Source organism: Phalacrocorax aristotelis, chromosome 14 (assembly GCF_949628215.1).
Source record: "Phalacrocorax aristotelis chromosome 14, bGulAri2.1, whole genome shotgun sequence".
Classification (NCBI taxonomy): Eukaryota; Metazoa; Chordata; class Aves; order Suliformes; family Phalacrocoracidae; genus Phalacrocorax; species Phalacrocorax aristotelis.
Window position 1 is genome coordinate 16830477 of NC_134289.1, and position 19202 is coordinate 16849678.

General features: G+C 39.6%; 1 protein-coding gene across 5 annotated transcripts in view; it reads right to left on the bottom strand.

The window, feature by feature from the left end:
* The window catches only part of KAT6B (lysine acetyltransferase 6B), a 116744-nt gene that overhangs the window by 31368 nt on the left and 66174 nt on the right, over positions 1–19202 (bottom strand). For 2 of the 5 annotated variants that reach the window (XM_075109429.1, XM_075109431.1), the window contains exons 4-12: positions 18081–18196; positions 17836–17917; positions 16688–16820; positions 13015–13070; positions 11101–11222; positions 9377–9492; positions 7216–7357; positions 3998–4159; positions 1482–1575 (exon numbers count right to left, since the gene is read on the bottom strand). In XM_075109429.1, the coding sequence (XP_074965530.1) occupies positions 1482–1575; positions 3998–4159; positions 7216–7357; positions 9377–9492; positions 11101–11222; positions 13015–13070; positions 16688–16820; positions 17836–17917; positions 18081–18196 (1023 nt within the window). Of the gene's footprint in view, positions 1–1481; positions 1576–3997; positions 4160–7215; positions 7358–9376; positions 9493–11100; positions 11223–12138; positions 13071–16687; positions 16821–17835; positions 17918–18080; positions 18197–19202 lie in introns of all 5 variants that reach the window. The other 3 variants (XM_075109426.1, XM_075109427.1, XM_075109428.1) reach the window with 2 other exon arrangements.

Consider the following 19202-nt stretch of genomic DNA (forward strand, 5'->3'; position numbering starts at 1 on the left):
TGAAGTAGCACACGGCATCGTAACAGACCCAGAGACACGCAGCATATCCATAGCCAGCCCTATGTGGAATCCACAGGTTTCATAGCTGTGCCATCAGTTGCGTAGATGTAACTACTTCAAACTCAACCAGAATAATGTTTGTTGAGATTGCTTTTTTTGAAAGAAATCACAGAGTAAAAACCAAAGAAAAAGCCTAGAAGTACTTACCAGTTGTGCTCAGTAAGAGCTCCCCATCCCCTTTTGCAAGAAGAGATCCTAAACCTAAAATAGGGCCAATTTCTACCTAAGCAAGCTTAAAGTTCACTCTGCAGCTCCAGGAATATGCAGTACTTCCCATTGCCTTTCCTAAAAGGTTGCAGGAGGCACAACGGAACAGCTGTTGTGTTCTGCTCCAGTGACGGCTACATTTCAATGGCGGATTAAGTGGTCCAGAACCATCCTCACCTAATTCACAGGGGTATAGTGCAGACTGTTTATAAAGCCATACAGCGATGAGACAGACTAAGTATCTTTGTGAACTCTCTAGTGTAGTCATGCTGGGTAGAACACTACGAGACACAGAACGTGAAAACTACCGTTACAAATTATTGTCTTTGTCCTGCTGTTATACTGCAATGTATTTTTATTTGCATTTTTATGTCCTTGCATACACCTTCAGGGCAAGAATCCTATTATCTTCACTATCTCTATTGTCATATAATTCTACAGTGCCTTAAAAAACATAAGTAATAATGAAAACTAACCATATACACTACACATGAATTCCTCATCATCCTCCCTCTAAATTACAGTAGAGGGTTAGATTCAGTAGTACCGAGGACACTTGCTCAGAAGCTTCTTCAGACCATTATGTTTGGAGTTTCATTGCAGCTTAAAGATTTGGGGAATAACAAATCTATATTTAAACAAGCGTTCCTGAAGCTTTCTAACAGGCCAGACAACTCAGCAAAACAGAGCAGCAAGTACATCTACAGCCATGAGCACCTACGGGTTTTTTTTGGTGATGATTTCCACTAAGGAAGTGATAAACTTTAAGACAAAAACCAGAACACGCTCCTATGTAGCAATTCTTCAGCTAAAACAGTTCTTCAGCTAAAAGAAGATGTACGTTAGAAATACTAGAATGTAGAGAATGCCTTGGACTAACACCCTCTTAGCTTTAATCACAAATAATTGCCTCTTCTTATACTGATGAGCAAGGCAAAATGGAAAGTTATTTAGACAATTCATTCAGCGTAATAGCTTTGTGAGCTAATATTACTGCTGAGAGATTCATTCTCAATTTCCTCGAGTACAATAACAGAGCAGTGGTAAGTTTTTCACTTCAGGGAGCTTTTCTATCCTATGTAAATATAAACAGAAATCCCATTATCTATTGATAAAAACAACAAAGCAAGTTAAATAAAGTTTCATATGTTACAATTTCTTACAGCAGCCATCAGCTCCCTGGATCACAAGTGTAAATAAAACACTTCACTTACTGAAATCAATGAGAAACCTTCCAAATCCTTGCCTTTGGTACTGGGGCATGATCATTATGCAGGAGACATTGTACTTCTGCTGGCAAAGCTTTTCCTGTGGGAAGGAGAAACAGATCAAGTATGTCAAAGCACTGCTGAAGTGGGCAATTGCCTGCACCTGCCACTGTCCTTGTAAACTATCCCAGTAAGGTGAACAGATGCATGGGGTCAGTACCAAAGTCAAATAATTCCACGTTAATATTTAATTATAAGAAGGAAGTATCAAACATACCATTCAAAATATTTGTATTAGTTCACTACTCAGCATCTTAAAATTGAATACATGGTCTAAACAGCGTAACGAGGTTTAAGTGCTGTAAGGAGGAGGATAGGAGGAAGACGGAAGTATTTTCACAGTTCACTGACCATACTGTGAAGGATGTAAAAGTAGAAAATAACATCCAAACACATGGTGAAGTTGTATTTTGTGCAGTTGCTACACTGAGTGCCTGCCGGTTTCCATCTTTATTTTCTTTTCTCTCTGAATGAACACAGGGGTCAGAGTGGAGGGGAGGAACCCCACACCCGTAGAACTAAGAAGCCTTACTTGAAGCATACTGACTTTTTCAAAGTTAATGCTTCTCACCTGATCCCAATTTAAGGCAGAAGGCTCAGAAGCCAGAGCTCCTTCAGACAGAACAAAGTCATATAACATACAGGCAACGGAGGCAAACATTACACTGATTGTTTAAGACAACAGAAGGAAGAATCTAAAATAAGAAGCTGTTCTAACAATGTAAGGTTATAGGTTCTTTCAGGTTTATTGATAAAAAGAAAGAGCCTTGAGGCCTTGTGACCTTTAAAAGATTACACACACAACCAAACCCCACAAAATCAGCACTAGGTAGGTTTGAGGGAGACCAAATAAATCAGCCAGAAATATCCAGGTCAGCATAACTGACAAGACGCTGTGGCAAGCACTCGGAGAGTTTAAGACATCACCTATCACTTCAGTCTCCACACATAAGACGACACCAGACCAGTGATGACACTGACAGGATCACATGCCCATATGTTCTCGTTTCCAAACATCTATGCAGCTTTGAGAGCAGATACCTATGTCATATTTTACAAGGTTTCTTAGTTTCCATGACATGGCGAACTTTTCCCTCAGTACAGGCTTCCCAAACTCATACGACTGCTGCTAATATGAAGTTCACATCTCGTACCTGGCAACGTATTTCTAATCAGGGAAGAAAAGCCAGAGTGTTTCTGCCAGCAAGAGCACACACAGAGGTTTTAAAAAAAAAAAAAAACCACAAAACCCAAAACCAAACAACAGGGGTGGGGAGTGAGCAGGACAACAGACATGCAATTCAGTAAATAACTTCAGTCCTTCAGTGGTATTTAAGATTGAAGGGTTTTTTCCTTAAGTTTTGGTAGCTAAAGCATTTGTGATCATCAGATGCGACAGACTGGCCAAAAGCAACAGGGGTGAAGCAGGGAAAGAAAACGCATCCTTGCTGAAGGAAGGAGCGTCGAGAGAGACTCACCTTAACACCTGCAGTACCTTACATAAATCTACTACAGAATACTTGCCTACATCGGAGTTGACATGTCTGTATGCCACAACAACTTCTGACTGACGTAAGACACAGCGCAAATTGTGCCTACGCATCTCACTGTTAGTTTAATCCCAGCAAGATTGGAAGAATTGGTCGGACCCCCAAGAGACCACTGTAACATGCAGGTACTCTGACATGACTTTGAGACTTCTTTAAAATAATATCTTCACGTGAATCCCTTCTTAAAGAAAGAGAATTATGCTCTGAGGGAGGAGATGAAACTAGGGGCAAGAAGTACTGAGTTTCTTATGGACAAATTGACTAATGGAGGCTTTTCCTGTTGCAGATGCATCTAATTATACCTCACCATTATTTTTGATAATTTTTGTCCACATCAGTATTATTGTTGTCTATAGCAGTCACCTACCACTTTAAAGTTCAAAGCAAAACTACAACCAGTAAAGACATCCACCATGAAGTTAGGCACTGCGTTCTCAGGCCCAGTGCAATGAGTAACTGTATTAGCTCAGACTGTACACAAGAGATCAACACAGCTGGCCCTTTACGTACAAATACCTGCGTGAACTGTTAGCAGTAAAACCATGGAAACACATCCACGTTTCAAATACCTAGCACTTCTAGAAGTCAGACTTGGTACACAATTGCAAAAATGGCAGGAGGAAGAAAAAGATTTCATTTTCAACTGGAACCACGACACATTCTACAAAGAAATAAAACAAAAAACCCGCAACCAAACCAACAGAACACCCCAATGCACGTGACTGAATGCACACACAACTTCCCAATTTGCATCAGTCTGAGACAAGAAAGTACATGCGTATTTGGGACAAAGCACATTATATTTGAGATTTATAGAGAAGATTTCTGAATTGTTTTTCTTCTCTGTTGGCACAAGTATTAAGGAGAGCGGGAAATTACAAACATTCAAAAAAAACCAACTTTTTTTTTTACCTTAGAGAAATATCCAACTAAATGGCAGCCTTTCTCATCATTTTTTGTAAGGACATAGAAGAGGAATGGTTCGACATCATAATACAAGGTTTTGTGGTCCAGAAAGAGCTTAGCTAACAAACAAAGATTCTGACAATAAATTTTGCTCACATTTCCATCAACCTAGAAAGCAAGACAGATGCAGTTATTTCCAACACCACCACCATGTTCAGACAAAACAACTTCTTGAATCAATCATATCCTAGAAGGAAACATGAACAGGATGGCATTATAGAAAAAAACCAAAACACATTAAAGTTCAAAAGAGAAATGCCCCAGCCTATTGTTAAATAAGAATTCTCCAGTTAGTACTAATTACTTTGCATTTAAGTATCCTCCAAGGATCCAGATTTATTAAACAAAGTAACTTCACCTTTTAATTGTTGATGTGAGACTTACCCTCTTTCACTTCATTCCTGGCATGAAAATGAATGACTGGCAGACAACAAAAATGTACTAGTTAAAACTACATTAAACTGTGCTTTGCTAGAAGGCAGCAGTGTACAACAATAAAAAAAACCCAAAACAATGAACTGTATTATGTTGAACCCTTAAGGTGTGAGGCCCATGAATGAGCTGCCAATTATGTATCAATCACAGCAATGTTTTAGATAAATTAGACAAGACAAAATTTCTATGCTAGACTAAAACGCTATTGAGCAAGAGAAGTAAATTTTCAGGCTAAGTACTACAATTAGTCTAGGTATGTTATGAGTGTAAAGAGTCAAGCTGTGACTCAGACAGCTACAGAAAAGCCAGACACAGATGCAAATTTCCTAGATCAATTAGTTACTCCCAGAAACGGACGGCTCAAAGGCAACTGCATTTTTGAAATAATCTTCTTAATGGAAAGGTTTGCTTGTACTGATGTTCTTTGATAAAGTCACTAGCTGTGCTTCATTCAGAGACACAGCCAAACAGTATGCACACTGTGCTGAAAAAGAAGCCATATTCTACTCTAATTTGTTTTTAGTAACAATCCTAGATTCAAATCTGAGTAAAAACCAACCTTTTGGATATATTTAGGCATTTCAAGGTGACTTTGGTAGTATAGTTGCACTATCTGGATTAGAAAAAAACAAAACCAAAACACATTTGATGACAGCTACTGCTCGTAAAGGCATCAGAATAAACTTGCCTACAGCACTCGAGCACCTATCAAATACATTAAGCTCTCATACAACTCACTCCATTTGTCCAGATGCGTTTTATTCCTTTCCACACTTATTGGCAAGTGTGCAAATTAAATGCAAACATGAACCACGAAGTAATCATCACTAGGTAAGCTGTAAACCTGAAAAGCCAAATTATGGAAGCTATCTTTTCAGTAAGGACATTTGTACGGAAATGTAAATAATTTCCTTAAGGTTCCAGGCAAACACAGTTTGTTCAACAGTTTTAAATGCGGGGGGGGGGGGGGGTGGAAGATAAAAAAGAAAGAGGGACTGCAACTTCAAATGGTAGCATCTGTCAGAAGTTTCTTGCATACAGCATAGTAGCAAACTATGTCAGTGTCTTCTCTCAAATCTGTCGAAGTCATGCTATGGGCAAAGGTACATAACTCTTAAAGGCCAAACTCATTTCTCTCTCTCTCTCAAGAACAAAAAGCACGAAGGAAACCACAGACCCTTCATTCTGTCAAGCAGAAAACGGGTGCACAGGATTCCTGAAAGTATCTACAGTTATCACAGTAACAACTGACCTTAACCTTTGGAATAAAAACCCCACTTTGTTTCAGAAGCCCTAACAGAAGTGCTTATTGAAGCACCAAAAACAGAGGAAGGGAATAAACGCAGTGGACACAGAGTCGGGACACTGCTTTCACACGCACCTTGTTTTGCACATGTGTGTGTGTCAATGCCCCACGCACCCCTACCCCCTTTCTCTGGGCTGCGTTTCACTTCATTTTTGTAAGGAGTTTTTATTCACGCATTGGCAGTAGCTAATGAAAATAAACTGGAAAGCAGGATTTGCCTATCGTCTGCTGCACAGCTCTTAACACCTGCTAATAGAGAGAAGTTATTTTGGACTGACTAGGACAATGTCATTTCTTGATAGGAAAAGAGTTGCTTCTGTTTACAACTTAAGTCTTTTGCTGGCAGATCTACAATCTTTATAAAAACTGCCCAAGCCAGGAAGGAAGCAGACTTGATGCAGATAGCTATTTTTTCTAATGGCACAAAAACAAACAAGCAAACCAAATATTAAGATCTTGTTCTAATTGAAGTAAGGACTTCCAAGACTGCATCTACCATTGTTTGAACACATAATGGCAATGACCAAGCACGACAGACATTTATACAATATGAAAACACAAGTTTCAAGTACCATCTATGATAACTACAATAAAAAAAGTTATCAATACACACATCTAGGCACTGATGTTGATAAAGAGCCTCAAAAGAAGCCCTAGTAACCCTGGCAGTCTTTTCTGTTAATGCAATCACTAAAAATTCTTGAGACACAGGAATGTGGGGTTAATGCACAGTTTCAGTAACTGCAGGCATGCTGTCTGAAACACAGAATTCTACTATCCAGGATATCCTTAAAATCCCAAACTTTAACAGCATTCACCTCCCAAGAGAATAATTTAGATTATAATAGGATACATATCCACAAACTCAGCTGTGGACTCTCTAAATTCAGGGCACGTGTTCTGGCCAAAATTGGACTGAACCTCCATCACCCAACCAGGATGTTTCAGGGTAAGTTTCTCAAACACCCAAAAGGAAGGCAAAAGCACTTTGTAGCTGCATTTGTATTCTTAGAACAATACACAAGGAACTGCTCTGCCTGCTGGAAGCATCTACATTACGATTAGTGTTCTCCCTACACACAAGACACTCAAATAGCCAGAAATGAACGGGTGCAAGAGGTACTTTTGCTGAGAAGTGAAAGGCAACCCAGCCAAGGAGCTTCTGCTGCAGTCCCCATCTAAGATGCACGCTACACAAGTATCTCAAGGGGCTGGGTAACGCATGAGGTACAAGGAAAGAAAGAGTTGTGAGAGAACATAGCAGGGTGGAGCAGGACAGGGAAGATAGACTTGTGTTTGCAGTATAAGAATAATCTCCAAGGAAGTATTATTTAAGTACATTGAAGTTTTCACTAGTTCTACAACTGGTCTGTAATATCTACAGACTGGTTACTTTCAGAAATTTAGATTTTGATATACCTACCTCAAATACTGAAAGGTCATTTCTTCTGTAGATTTCATTGGCTGGAGGATGAAACCAGCCACATTTCTTTGAGTGCCTTAACAAAATGTTTTTACTTTTCATGTATTTAAGACAGAATTCACACAGGTAAAGCTTTGGTAATCTGTATGAAAATTAAACATATTTTATACAAAAAATTGGTTAAGTTCTGTAAACAAAAATGTTACCACAATGTGAAAGGCCCTCCCCATTGAAATCTATGGTACCGTGAGTAAATGCTGCTTAAGTTTAAAAAAAATAAAAAAAACACCACCAAAAAACCCAAACCAACAACCACCCAAAAAACCCCACAAATCAAACCCCACTGAGTGACTGATTAAACATACACATCAGCCATTGGAAAAGGAAGATAAGAACAGATTCAACCAATCACAATAAACCGAATTCAACAGAGTTGAACCATGGTCAGCTGTTTTGTCATCCAGCCTCCGGCAGATCCCAGTTCCTTCCCCTTTCCAACATGCCCCCTAAGCTTTTGCTGGGGTCTCTAACCAAGTCATCACACTGGAGTCACACCTCAAACGTCACCCTTCTCACAATGACGACAAAGGAGGCACAGAGCAGAACACAGGGAATCTCATTCCTTTAATTTTCCTTATTTTGTACGAGGGGAAGGCTAGAAGATTTTTTTTTTCTGCTGTCTTTGAAATACTTGGGTGGGACAGCGAACTGTGGTAGGATTTTACCCCCTACTAAACAACCCCACCTAAACAACCACTTCACTTGAACACAGAAGCCCATCCAAAAAGCTTGTGTATAGGCAAAGAGTCTTCCCTCCACACATCTCCACCACACAGATTGTACCCCTCCAGGAAGGATTCGGTTCAGACCACATACAAGTAACCCACATGCCCTGTGTAAGATGGTGCTGACAAGTGTTCTGCATACCAGAAACTGCTCCTTTCAATGAATTTTACGGCTATTTACCTTCATTTTTCAATTATTGAAGCAGTGGAAGACTGCTGCAGAAATGAATCTACAAAGTTTTAGAGCAGAGGGCAGTCTTCATCAGCTCTGAAGCTACTGGCACACCCTGGGAGCATGCTGGGATCATAGCCATGGTTTACACTACTCCAGTATTCTAAGAAAGTTTATCAACAACACAAAAAGTAGTTTAAAATCTTTATTCCATGATGTAATCCCACTACATTCTGAGCCAAGAACCACACTGCCTCCTACAGATGCCATCCCACTGTTGCCTCGTACTAATAATTACCCATCATTGTGACCCTATCTGGGATTAATTTACTTAATGAAAAGGACAACTCTCTCATAATATTATATAAATTGAGGGAATAAACAAGTAACTGGAATAAAGTATTGTTTCTATATTACCACTATAAAAGCAGCAGTAATAAGAGGAAATAGAAAGGCGCTCTACACTTTTTTTAGCCCTTGATTTTCATAGTACCAATTCATGATATATCCCTCATTCCCACCACACGAAGATGACAAGATCTAGGAATGAGAAGGATGGAGAGAAGAGGCAGCTTACAATGACGCTATGCAAAGGCATTTCGGAACAGACCATGTAACTTGGTTGCTTGCTATAGTAGTAGAGCTTGATAAACATAGTTCTGAAAATCTCCATGTGTGCCATCGATCCAATGGATTCATAAAACATTTATTTTCAGCACATGCAAAATCAGATCTGCTGAACATGGACACTAGTTCATGCTCTCTGCCTGACTCCCCGGTGTGCCCTGGCAAAGAAGGTCAGAAATGAGATGCTATTGCCATAACTTGCTCACTTTGAGTTCATTTATCTAGCATGTTCAGACTTCTCCCCGGTCCCTAGAAAAAAGAGGTTAACAAGTTCCGGATGACAAACAAGATTAAATGCTCTACATGGCCAGAAGTTTGGCATACCTGGTTGCAATGATTTAAAAAACCAAAACAAACCAAAACAATGCAAACAAGCCATGCCAATACAAGCTGCAAGATTATGGTTATGCAGGACTAGGAAAATCAGTCTTTTTAATGCATCTTTAACTCGAACTAGTTAAAAAAAAAAAGACAAGACAAATCTTTGATCTCATTTATAGTTACAAGAGCATATTTACTTTTAAAAGTTGTAAATGATAAGCAAGAAACAACATATGACAACTTGACAACTCGCTACCTTGCATATTCCTGTGGGTAAGGTGAAGAGTACCAGGTCTGGATCTCATATTTTCCAAACTCAATCACTGAAGGGTATCGCCCACTTGTTTCACCAGTGTTTTTACACCCAATTTTCTGTCAAGTGCAATAAAAGCAAAACATTAGTTACAGAAAAAAGTAAAAGGAAATTTAGCTTTATATCATCAATTTCACATAGCGAAGGTGTGAGAAACCTGTAGCATCCAAATCAGTTGCTTAAGTTCTTCCAACCTGGACAGACAGAGGACAGAGTTTGCAGACAGTGAAAATTTCTTTCAGGTGCCCAACAACTGAACGTGAAGTCAGGTGAGCAGTGCTTGGAAGTGAGTACATACAACTAGACGGTGCACAGCCCAGCCAAATAAGAGGCACGACTGACATAGTCCTCTCCCACAGCATGTAGCGTGAGGACTTCTCTACAGTTCTGGTTCAAACTCAGAGTTGTCCTTTTGTCAAAACAATGAGGGAGAAGGCACCAGCAGAACCCTTCTAGAGTCCTCGGAATTTACCTCGTAACAGTCGACCGTACACTAACACGCGCTACTCTCGGCTATCAGACTGAAAGTTGAGCTGATCAAGAAGTGACCACGAGGCTCTAAAGGGCTGGCAAAATACAGAAAAGGAGGAGAGGTGGGGATAAGAGCAGCAGTAATTTCAATGCCACAGATTTTAGAAATCTTACCACCTAACATTTCTGGACTGCATATGAAAGACAAGAAAGGAGGACGTGGGAACCATTTCTATGAGCAAATGGAAGTACAAACTAATAATGAAGTTGAATCTTTAAACTTGGTTTGAGTTTGTTGGTTAACACACTCTGAATTAAGACTACAAAAAGGTCACTGCATTGACCCATAGCAGGTAACGACAGTTCTTGTACACTAAACCTGGAAAACAAAAGATGAGTGACTTCCATTAGCGAGGACAAGACATACTCATTAATGATGCAGATTTATAAAAAGCAGTAGTTGAATTACATACACCTTCCTTGTGCCCCAGGTTCTCAAAGACATTCATTGCTCATTTCATAGACACAGAGAAGTAAGAGTCTGATTTGCTATAGGAAGATTCAGCTGTCATGTCCAGCTTCCTCGGCACAACAACAAACCCCACCAACCTTAGTCTCTGCAATCTTTAGATCACCACTACATACCTTAAAGAAGAGAATTAACACCAGCTGGTATAAGAAGTTTTAGTCAGATTCAGCACAAATATTTTCACTGCTAGAAAAAGTGTATAGTATTTAAACTCAAAGTGTGTTAAATCACTGGGTAAAACAAAGTTATGAACTCACTAAACTCTGTTTCCTACCAAACAGTATTTGCTGGGACAGACTTAACTTTTCACAGTGGCTGCTTTATCCACAGAGGAAAGTCATCTGGCACATTCTTACAGAACAACATACTCTCAGTCCTGAGCAGGATGTCAGCTATGCTTAATCAGTGGTAGTCTTGTGTCCAAAATGCTCAAGCATATCTTTCAAAATCTATCCCAAGTGTCACTTATCTGACCCATTCCAGTGTGATGCCTTGTCTCCCGTCTAGGAGAATGTAACTGTATATACAGTGTCTCCCAAATTAAATTCACATCAAACGTGACACATTACATCAAAAGGAATATATTAAAAATGAAGATGAACAGACATATGAAAATGAACTGAGTTTGTATTTACAGAAATAAAAGTTTATGCAACACGATTCTTACCTCCAGGGAAAGTTCTCGAGCCTGCTTAAATACTTCCAAATCCTCCTGTGTAACGGTGTCCTTGCTTCCCACCAGAAACACATCCGTATTTTCTTGTTTGATGCTTAGTTTGATTTCAGTATCTGTTATTTAAAACCAGCAAAAAGTTTATTCACAGATATGAAGGTGACACATGCCAAAGTGATACTCCTAAATACGATTGTAGCGACTATGGCTGTTATGACTCCCCATTTAACTAAATTTGGGATTGCTAGGTAACAGAAATGAAACCTCCCCCGCTTCTTGTTTTGTAGTTTGCTGTTGCATGAGCTATTTTTGGTACTTGCTTGTCTGTCTGTATAAGCCTTTACAGTCCGGTTCTACTAGATTAGTTTTGAACCTCATGAAGTGGAGTATATTCTATCACTAGAACTATGCCACCAGATAAATTCTAGTATACTCTACAAGGTAAAAATAAAAGTAAGAGAAAAAAGTTGCCCTTAAAAGTTGGCAACCAATGCTAAGCTAACTCTACATTCAAACATTATAAATATATTTTTTCTTAAATAAAAGTAATTATAAAAAAGGTAGTTCACAACAGTACAGATTGAGTGTTGTGGAGACTGCAGCAGGATGGAATTGTTCATGAAAAAGCAATGGAGCAGAAGGAAATGAACTGAGATGCCCACCGTTATACGCACTGACAGCACACAATCATGATGACAGCACTACTGCCAGAGAAAGGGCAGGCGAGAATGAGGAAGTAGCATGAAAAGTGGCTACTCATGCGGTACTACACAGCCATAAGCAACATTATGAAGGCATCTGGGGCTCCTAGTGTCACTACAGATGCAAAAAATAATAAGAAGGTGGTGTGGTATTAGTCAGAAAAAAAACGTTTTGGAGATTTAGTCAGCATCAGATAAAAGGTCAAAGTTTTGTTGCTTTTGTATGAAAGTGAAGTAAGAACAAGAGAAATAGCTAAGACCTATGTGACAATATAAGAATTTTGGTTTTGGACGGGACGCAGGTTTGGTTGGCGCTTTGACCTTTGCTTACCATCATCCTGATCAGGTTTAATCCTTCCGTCTGCCAAGCTCCCCTTCCCTGGTGAGGGGGTCCCCATCTGAGGGGTCACTTTATACTTTAATCTGCCTAGAATCCTGTGCTTTTTAAGGAAAGTTGTTCTCTTGAGGTGAGCAATTGCTTTAAAAGCATGTCCTCTAGACACACCCCATCCAGAGGTACAGGCATGAGAAATAAACCTGCTCCTAACCTCTTTCTTTCCATAGAAATGGCTATTAGATTTTGATGTGGAAGATAATTCTGGCTTACGATGCAAACGCTTGGGTGGTGCATAGCTTGGGCGTCCCTTTTTTCGAGACTGTCCCTGAGTGGTATAGATATGAGAAAGTCCATCAAAGAGTCCCTTTAGCTGACTGTTATTAGGAAGGCTACTAAAGGAGGGTATGCTTGACTGACTGGAAGAACTTTGAGGAGAGTTAGAAGAAGTGGAAGTGCTGGATTTTTGCGAACTGGGGCTCTGACCAGAGATGGGGGTTGGGGGTAGAAGTGAAGAAGGTGGAGGTTTTAGCTTTTGTGTGGTACCTGTAGCCAACACAAGAGAAGTGCATGACTGTTTCTGAGAGACCTTTTTCCTTGGACGATAGTGCTTTGAAAAGTCTATTATTTCACCTCGTGATCTGCGACCATCAGGTGATGGTGTAAAGAACTTAGTAAGGCCATCAATGAGCCCTTTGGTTTTCTTGTTAACTTTAAGTGTAGAGGCAGATATGTAGGTGGAGGTGGTGGTGATTTTGGTGGTGGCACCAGGCCGAGTGGGGTCTGTAACAGGCAATCTGCTGCTTGAATCCTTCACAGATGCAGCATGACCAGATGAAGGTGTGGTACAGACTTTAGTCTTTTGACCCCTACCAGGTGACCCCCTTCCTGTGAATGCATTCACGGATCCTTCATCACTGGTTACAGACCTATGCAGAAATTTGGGAAATAAAAATCAGCATTAAAAGAATCTATAACTACTGCCAAATAGTACTACAGTTTATATGAGATACTTATGCTACTGTACTTTAAAAAAAATCTTTGAAGCAATTTAAAGACGCATACATTTTGGAAATACATTTCACACTATGACATAACGTCGAATTCCCCCCCCCCTTTTTCTTCTTCACCTCCTCCCACCCCACCCCCCAACCCCCACCCCCTTTTGTTTAAAAGACAGTTCACAGTACATGTAAGTAGAAGCAGCTGGGACAGCAAGATCTCCCAAGTATACAGCCTCCCCACCTACTTTTAGACATGGCAAAAGCATACTGCTTTGGAGAAAAACATCAATGCACTGTGGGAGTGTAACAACTGCCCCATCACCATGGAGTTTATTGCACACACAGAGGAGATGCACATGTTTAGTGCTCATAAATTACTGCGTATCAAAACACTTAACTTCAGACTACATTTGCTTAAACTGTAGAGAAAGTCTATTAGTCCTTTAAAGCCAGTCCGTTTTCAAGAAACACCTATTTTTAAAACACTCTTGTTGGATTACGTATGTCAACACTAGTAGTCAAAACTACCACCAAAGACCTAAAAGCAAAATGAGGTAGTTGATGACGAGCATTACAACACCACCAAAGAAACAGACTCTGTTTTCTTTATAAATTGTAACAATAACAAAACCAAAAATAGCAAAGAAAGGAAAGAGCAAAAGTGTAAGACCAAGCAGTGTTTGTAGAAAAGCTGTAAACCAATCAGGCCTAACATGGAAGGTGTTAAGAAGGAAGAGTGGTGAGCGTTATTTAAATGCTAGGAAGAAAAAGGGCATGCTGAAAGACAATGTTTGTGACGGCAGAAGTACAGGTTTAGTTGGTTGCTAATGACTGAAGAAAGGAACAACACTGAAGGATACACTGAAGAGCAGTATATTCTAAGTATATAGAAAGAGAATGTTTAAAAATATTTGCAGTAAAAGAAATAAGTATCAGGAGGCATGATCAAATTGCAAATCCAAACAAAGCTATATAGTTGCATCAAATGCTTCCATTCCTTTTTCCATCCTGCTCTTTGAAGTTAGCTTATTTACTTTGCAGCGGAAAGTTTTCTCCCACAGATTTTGCCTTCTTAATTGAGATGCTGAAGTAATTAATTCCAACAGGTTACTTCTCATTAGAGATTGAACAGCCTGCGGCTACCATCTGGTTTACTGAACTCCAAGGGCCCACCAATTTAAGAACTAGCCCCTTTTCCACTCACACATCCTTAAATTTGGTTAGCTCCTAAGAGGCAACAAAACCAAAAACTTCTAAGTCTTTTCAATCCTTTGGTGCCGTAAGCTTATGTCCATCACAAGACCTATTCTCCCTACCAGATGTGGTAATCACCATCAGTGCCAGAGGCCAACACACACCTGGTTTTAGTTAATCCTACACAGTAATTTGCCTGTGAAGGGCTTCCTACAGATGGTCAACAGGCAAAAAAAAAAAAAAAAATAAAAATCACTCACACAAAGAATTAAGTGGCATTACTCAACCTTCCCGTATTTCATGTGACCACACACTTATGTATGACGCTGTCATCTTCTGTATCACACAATCAGTTTTAAATAGGATTCCATGAGGAAGAGTCTCTCCTCTTATCCCATCTCCTAACCACTATTTTTCTGAAACAAGATTACTTTATTTTATATATATACATTAGACACTGAAGTAATAAAAGTGTGTCCACAGTATTGAAAATTTATGATACAAAGAACCCCCCAAGTACTATTCTAACATGCTCATGTGGCTCACGTGCTACAAAGAAAATAAAATCTTCACTGAAATATTTATAATCACCATCCAAAGCTGAGAACTTCTGCATCCTTTCGCATGACGTTAATTTAAAAATACAGCTCAGAATCCCATTAGCAAAATACAACAAGCAAAATCCTCACAGCCTTTCCAACCTTTCTTTTACAGGTATGAGGAAGGAGGAAAAGCAGACTTACTGTGTCAGATAGACATTCCTGCTAAGTCCGCTGTGGGAACCCAAATCGGGGATGTTTTTAGAGAAGTAAGATGGCAGTACTGTACTAGAACCCTAACCTCCAGTTGAAGGCATAGGAGTTTTCAAAGGGGCAAAACCACAGGTGTAGCTAGAACCAGAGGAGTAGCTAGAGATATAGGGAGTATTTTTATTTTGCACACACGATATTATATAGGTATTTCAGTTAAAACACTGAAAGCTGTACGGCTATTTCAAGGACCTTCAAATTCCTAAGTTATTTAGTCAGGAGAAGGGAGAAGTGAAAGAATGTTTCACCCACTCTTCCTTTAACAGCATGCTCTCATGAGCCACTCCAACTACACCTTTTACTTTCCTGTAGTGCGACACTTCGTCCCTGTCCTGCTTTCCTAGTGCAACATACACTGGCCTTTAGGACAAGGACCAAAGAGGCAAGACAAGAGATCCTGGCAGAGAAAGAGGAGAAAGAGAATACAGCAAGCTGCACAGCACTGAGTACATCAACTTGACTAGTGTACTGTACTCTAGTACTGAGAGTGGTTTGGTTTTTTTTTTCTTCTATCTTTACACGTTGGCTCCACCTGCTCCAGAAATCCTTATTTTGCAAAATGCAAAGTTTTACAGCAGCTACTGTGCAACTCTGAGGAATACCAGACGGGTGTTTAGACTATGAGAAAAAATGGTTGGGTAACAGCCACATGACAGACGAGTAGTAGATAGAGCCAGAAAGTTTTTCAGCTGCTGAGTTGACATGGCCGAACAGATAGTTAAGCAAGAGGAGAAGGAAGGTGTATGTGGACAGGAACGTGTGATGGAAAGCAACATGCTACTGGAGTTAACACAGAACCTGTTCCTTTTAATTGTCAGTATAATGTCAACTCAGCATTTGAATGCTACTTAATCCTCCAACCAAGCCTTAAGATGTCCAACTACAGTGTTCCTTGGAAAGACAGATGCCAAAAGAATTACAGCACTCTCGTCTTAGATAAACACATTCCTGAGCAGCAAGAGGAATGACAACCTCTTTCCCTAGTAACCAGTGGCAGCTTAACAGCAGAATTCAAGTAATATTTTTTTCCAGAGTACCACTGAAACCAGAACTTCTGTAGTACTTGCATAGATTGCTTTTTGAAATGGGTTCTGTGAGCTGATATTAACTGGTAAAGTAATTTTTATACAACTTTTGAACAGGTCTTTGAGCCGAACAGTCTCCTGAAGTTGCACATAAGTAACTCACTATTATCCACTTCATATAGATTCTCTATGTACTTCAGTTATTTGAAGTTATGCTTAAAAGACAGCTGTGGCATATGTTATCATGCAGAGTTTTATTTGCATCTGCTATAGGTACAAGTTTTGTTAAAAGAAAAGTAAGTTACAGGAAGTTTTTCATCACCTTCTGACACGACACAAAAAGCATCCACTGTAAGTAAGAAGTTATTGCCACTGGGCTCAAAGGCATATACTAGAGTACCCATCACCTACTTTCCCCAACTTAAAACACAGTTAAAAATTGTAGTTGAACCTGCATCAACTCTTATCTGACTACATTCTCCGAAACATTAACAAAAATTCAAGAGAAACCTACAACATTCGTTGCTTTAGTTTATTTTTCGGTCGTCCAATAGGTTTTGCATATCGTCGCCTTATCTGGGCAGCTTTCTCATGAAGTAGCTTTCTCCCTTTCTTCTTTGGTCTACAGACCTGGCAAATCCACATCCCTACATAAAGGAAAAAAAATTTATTTGTACACAGTTTATTTAATTTGTACTGCAGGTGCCTATCATGATACATGCCAAGTATACAAAGTCAACGATTTATCTTATGAACGGGACATAGGGAAGGGGAAGTGGACGGAGAAAAGCGATCCACTTCTGCCCATACTTCGAAATGTTTGAAAGCAAAGTGCTCATGGACGGGAGGCAGGGGAGGCAACAAGGATCACAGAAAATACTGAGCGTAAATGGGTTCTTAGAAGATCTTCTGTTCTAGTTTGTCCTTCCTTATACTACCTAGACCTTTCCTCAGACAGAATTAAGACGGGGGAAAAAATTATATCTGTGTTACAAAGCAATCTAGGCTAGAGTGCGTTAAAGGAAATACCAGATCACACCTAGGTATGCCTGGTTTAATCTACAACTTGAATTTGGGTTTCTTTGAACATTAGATGACCATGTCTGAACACTTACTACAGGTAAGGCTACAGATTTGGAGGGGGGTGGGGGGTGGGGAGCTGGAAAAAGTCTTTAGTGTAACTTTAAGATTAAATAGGGAAAGCCATAAAGATGTGAGAGCGGAAGTGAGAGGTGCTATATATCAGACATCTAGAGATTAGAGAACCTGAAGACACAAGTGTTTTGTTTGTTTGCCTGGTTTTTAAATTACTCTTACAAAAGGCATGAAGAAGGAGGCTCTTTCACCTGCTCCAAGGGTTTCTTTGGCAGTGTGTATACTCTAAACACTTTATAACAGCCGTCGTAAAACTTCACATTCGATAAATTGGCCTACAACTCAATACACAGTGAATTCATCTGGTCAACTGACCACAGACCTTTACTATTTTCCTGAGAAAAAAAATATCTCAAGTAAAGAAAAATAAAGTATTGGCTTTGACATGATCGAAATCATAGTTTACCAATGCAAAAATATATTAGCATGCTCAAGAGCTTTTGGTCATTTAATATGAGAAAAGACTGTGAGTGAAAGTATTTTCATTGAAAGGATTTTTATTATCACCTTTTGGCATTCGGGAAAGTGGTGGGTCACAGCACTCCATGTGGAACCCTCTATCACAGGAGTCGCAAAAAAGCATGTTATCCTGAAGGGCGGCGAGGGTGGGGGGAATGGGGAGAGGAAGAGGAAAAAAAGACTTAATACAGCATCGCTTGAAGTTGTACATCAGTGATTTGCATTTGCACATGTGCTAAGTATAGAGCTACAGTAAACACAGAAAAATCAGGAAACACTCAACAGTAACTTACTGCATTTTTGCCTTGGATCCTACATGCACTGCACGTCTTGCATTCAATACACTGCCATCTTAAGGCCTTCACATTTGTTGTTAACTCAGGACAGAATTTCAAACATGATGGATGTCCTAAAAAACCAAAATATTTAAAAGAGCTTGAGATTTAAGATTGGTAAATTTGATTAAGTTCAACAGGATGTAGCCAGTACCACCAGAACCCTGCAAGCAGCAGCTGTTTTCGGAACTTTGCAATACATTTACTTCATACAAAGGTACAGAATAACTGCCATAAAACTCATTTACGAAGAGAGGTAGAAAGTTGACTTCTGCTGTAACTGACACCTGCAAATGGTCTACACAAGCACCTGAAAGTGAATTTTTATTTTCACTATCTTATTTCCACAGCATATTAAACTGCCATTGGTTCTGAAGAAAGTAGTTTCACAAACTTGACCCCACTCTCCTTTCAAAGCAGTGCAATGTAAACAGAAGAAATCTTTAGATAAAACTGTATTAGTTTTTTTTCTAAATATATTAAGTACCTACCAGAGAAACTATATGCATTTTTCATTCTAATTGATTGCTTAACTATACACAAAGAACAACTTCAGAGCAGTAACAACGGAGGGGTTGGGGGTGGAAGAAGCATGCAATTGGCACAAGAAAAGCTCACTGCAAAGGAAGATTTAAAACGGGGGGGGGAGAGTAGCTGAACTACCACCTCCCATGACCCTCTATTTTATTCCCTGGCAGGACCATCCTCTTTTCATGGTAGCCTAGAAGGCCTACACCGGTTTTCCAATTAATATAAGATATCGGACAAATGAACATATATACCACCTTAGGCAATACTGGCAGTGATTTTTCATGTCTCCAACAACCTCAATAGAGTATATCCTTAATCCCGAAAAGATAAAAGCCCTGCTAAATAGGACAGGATAAGCCTTCCTAGGGAAACACTTTTTGCCAGTATTAAATTCAGAGATTATCAAGAACATCAACGCACTAGTTGTCAGAGAGATAAGAGTCCCTGATGCCATGCTGCACTGTGATGTGCATGGATGCTTCCTTCTCGCTGTCAGTCAGGATGTGTGCTTTCTGCCAGGTAATGGTCTCCTCATGGTGAGTCAGGCTT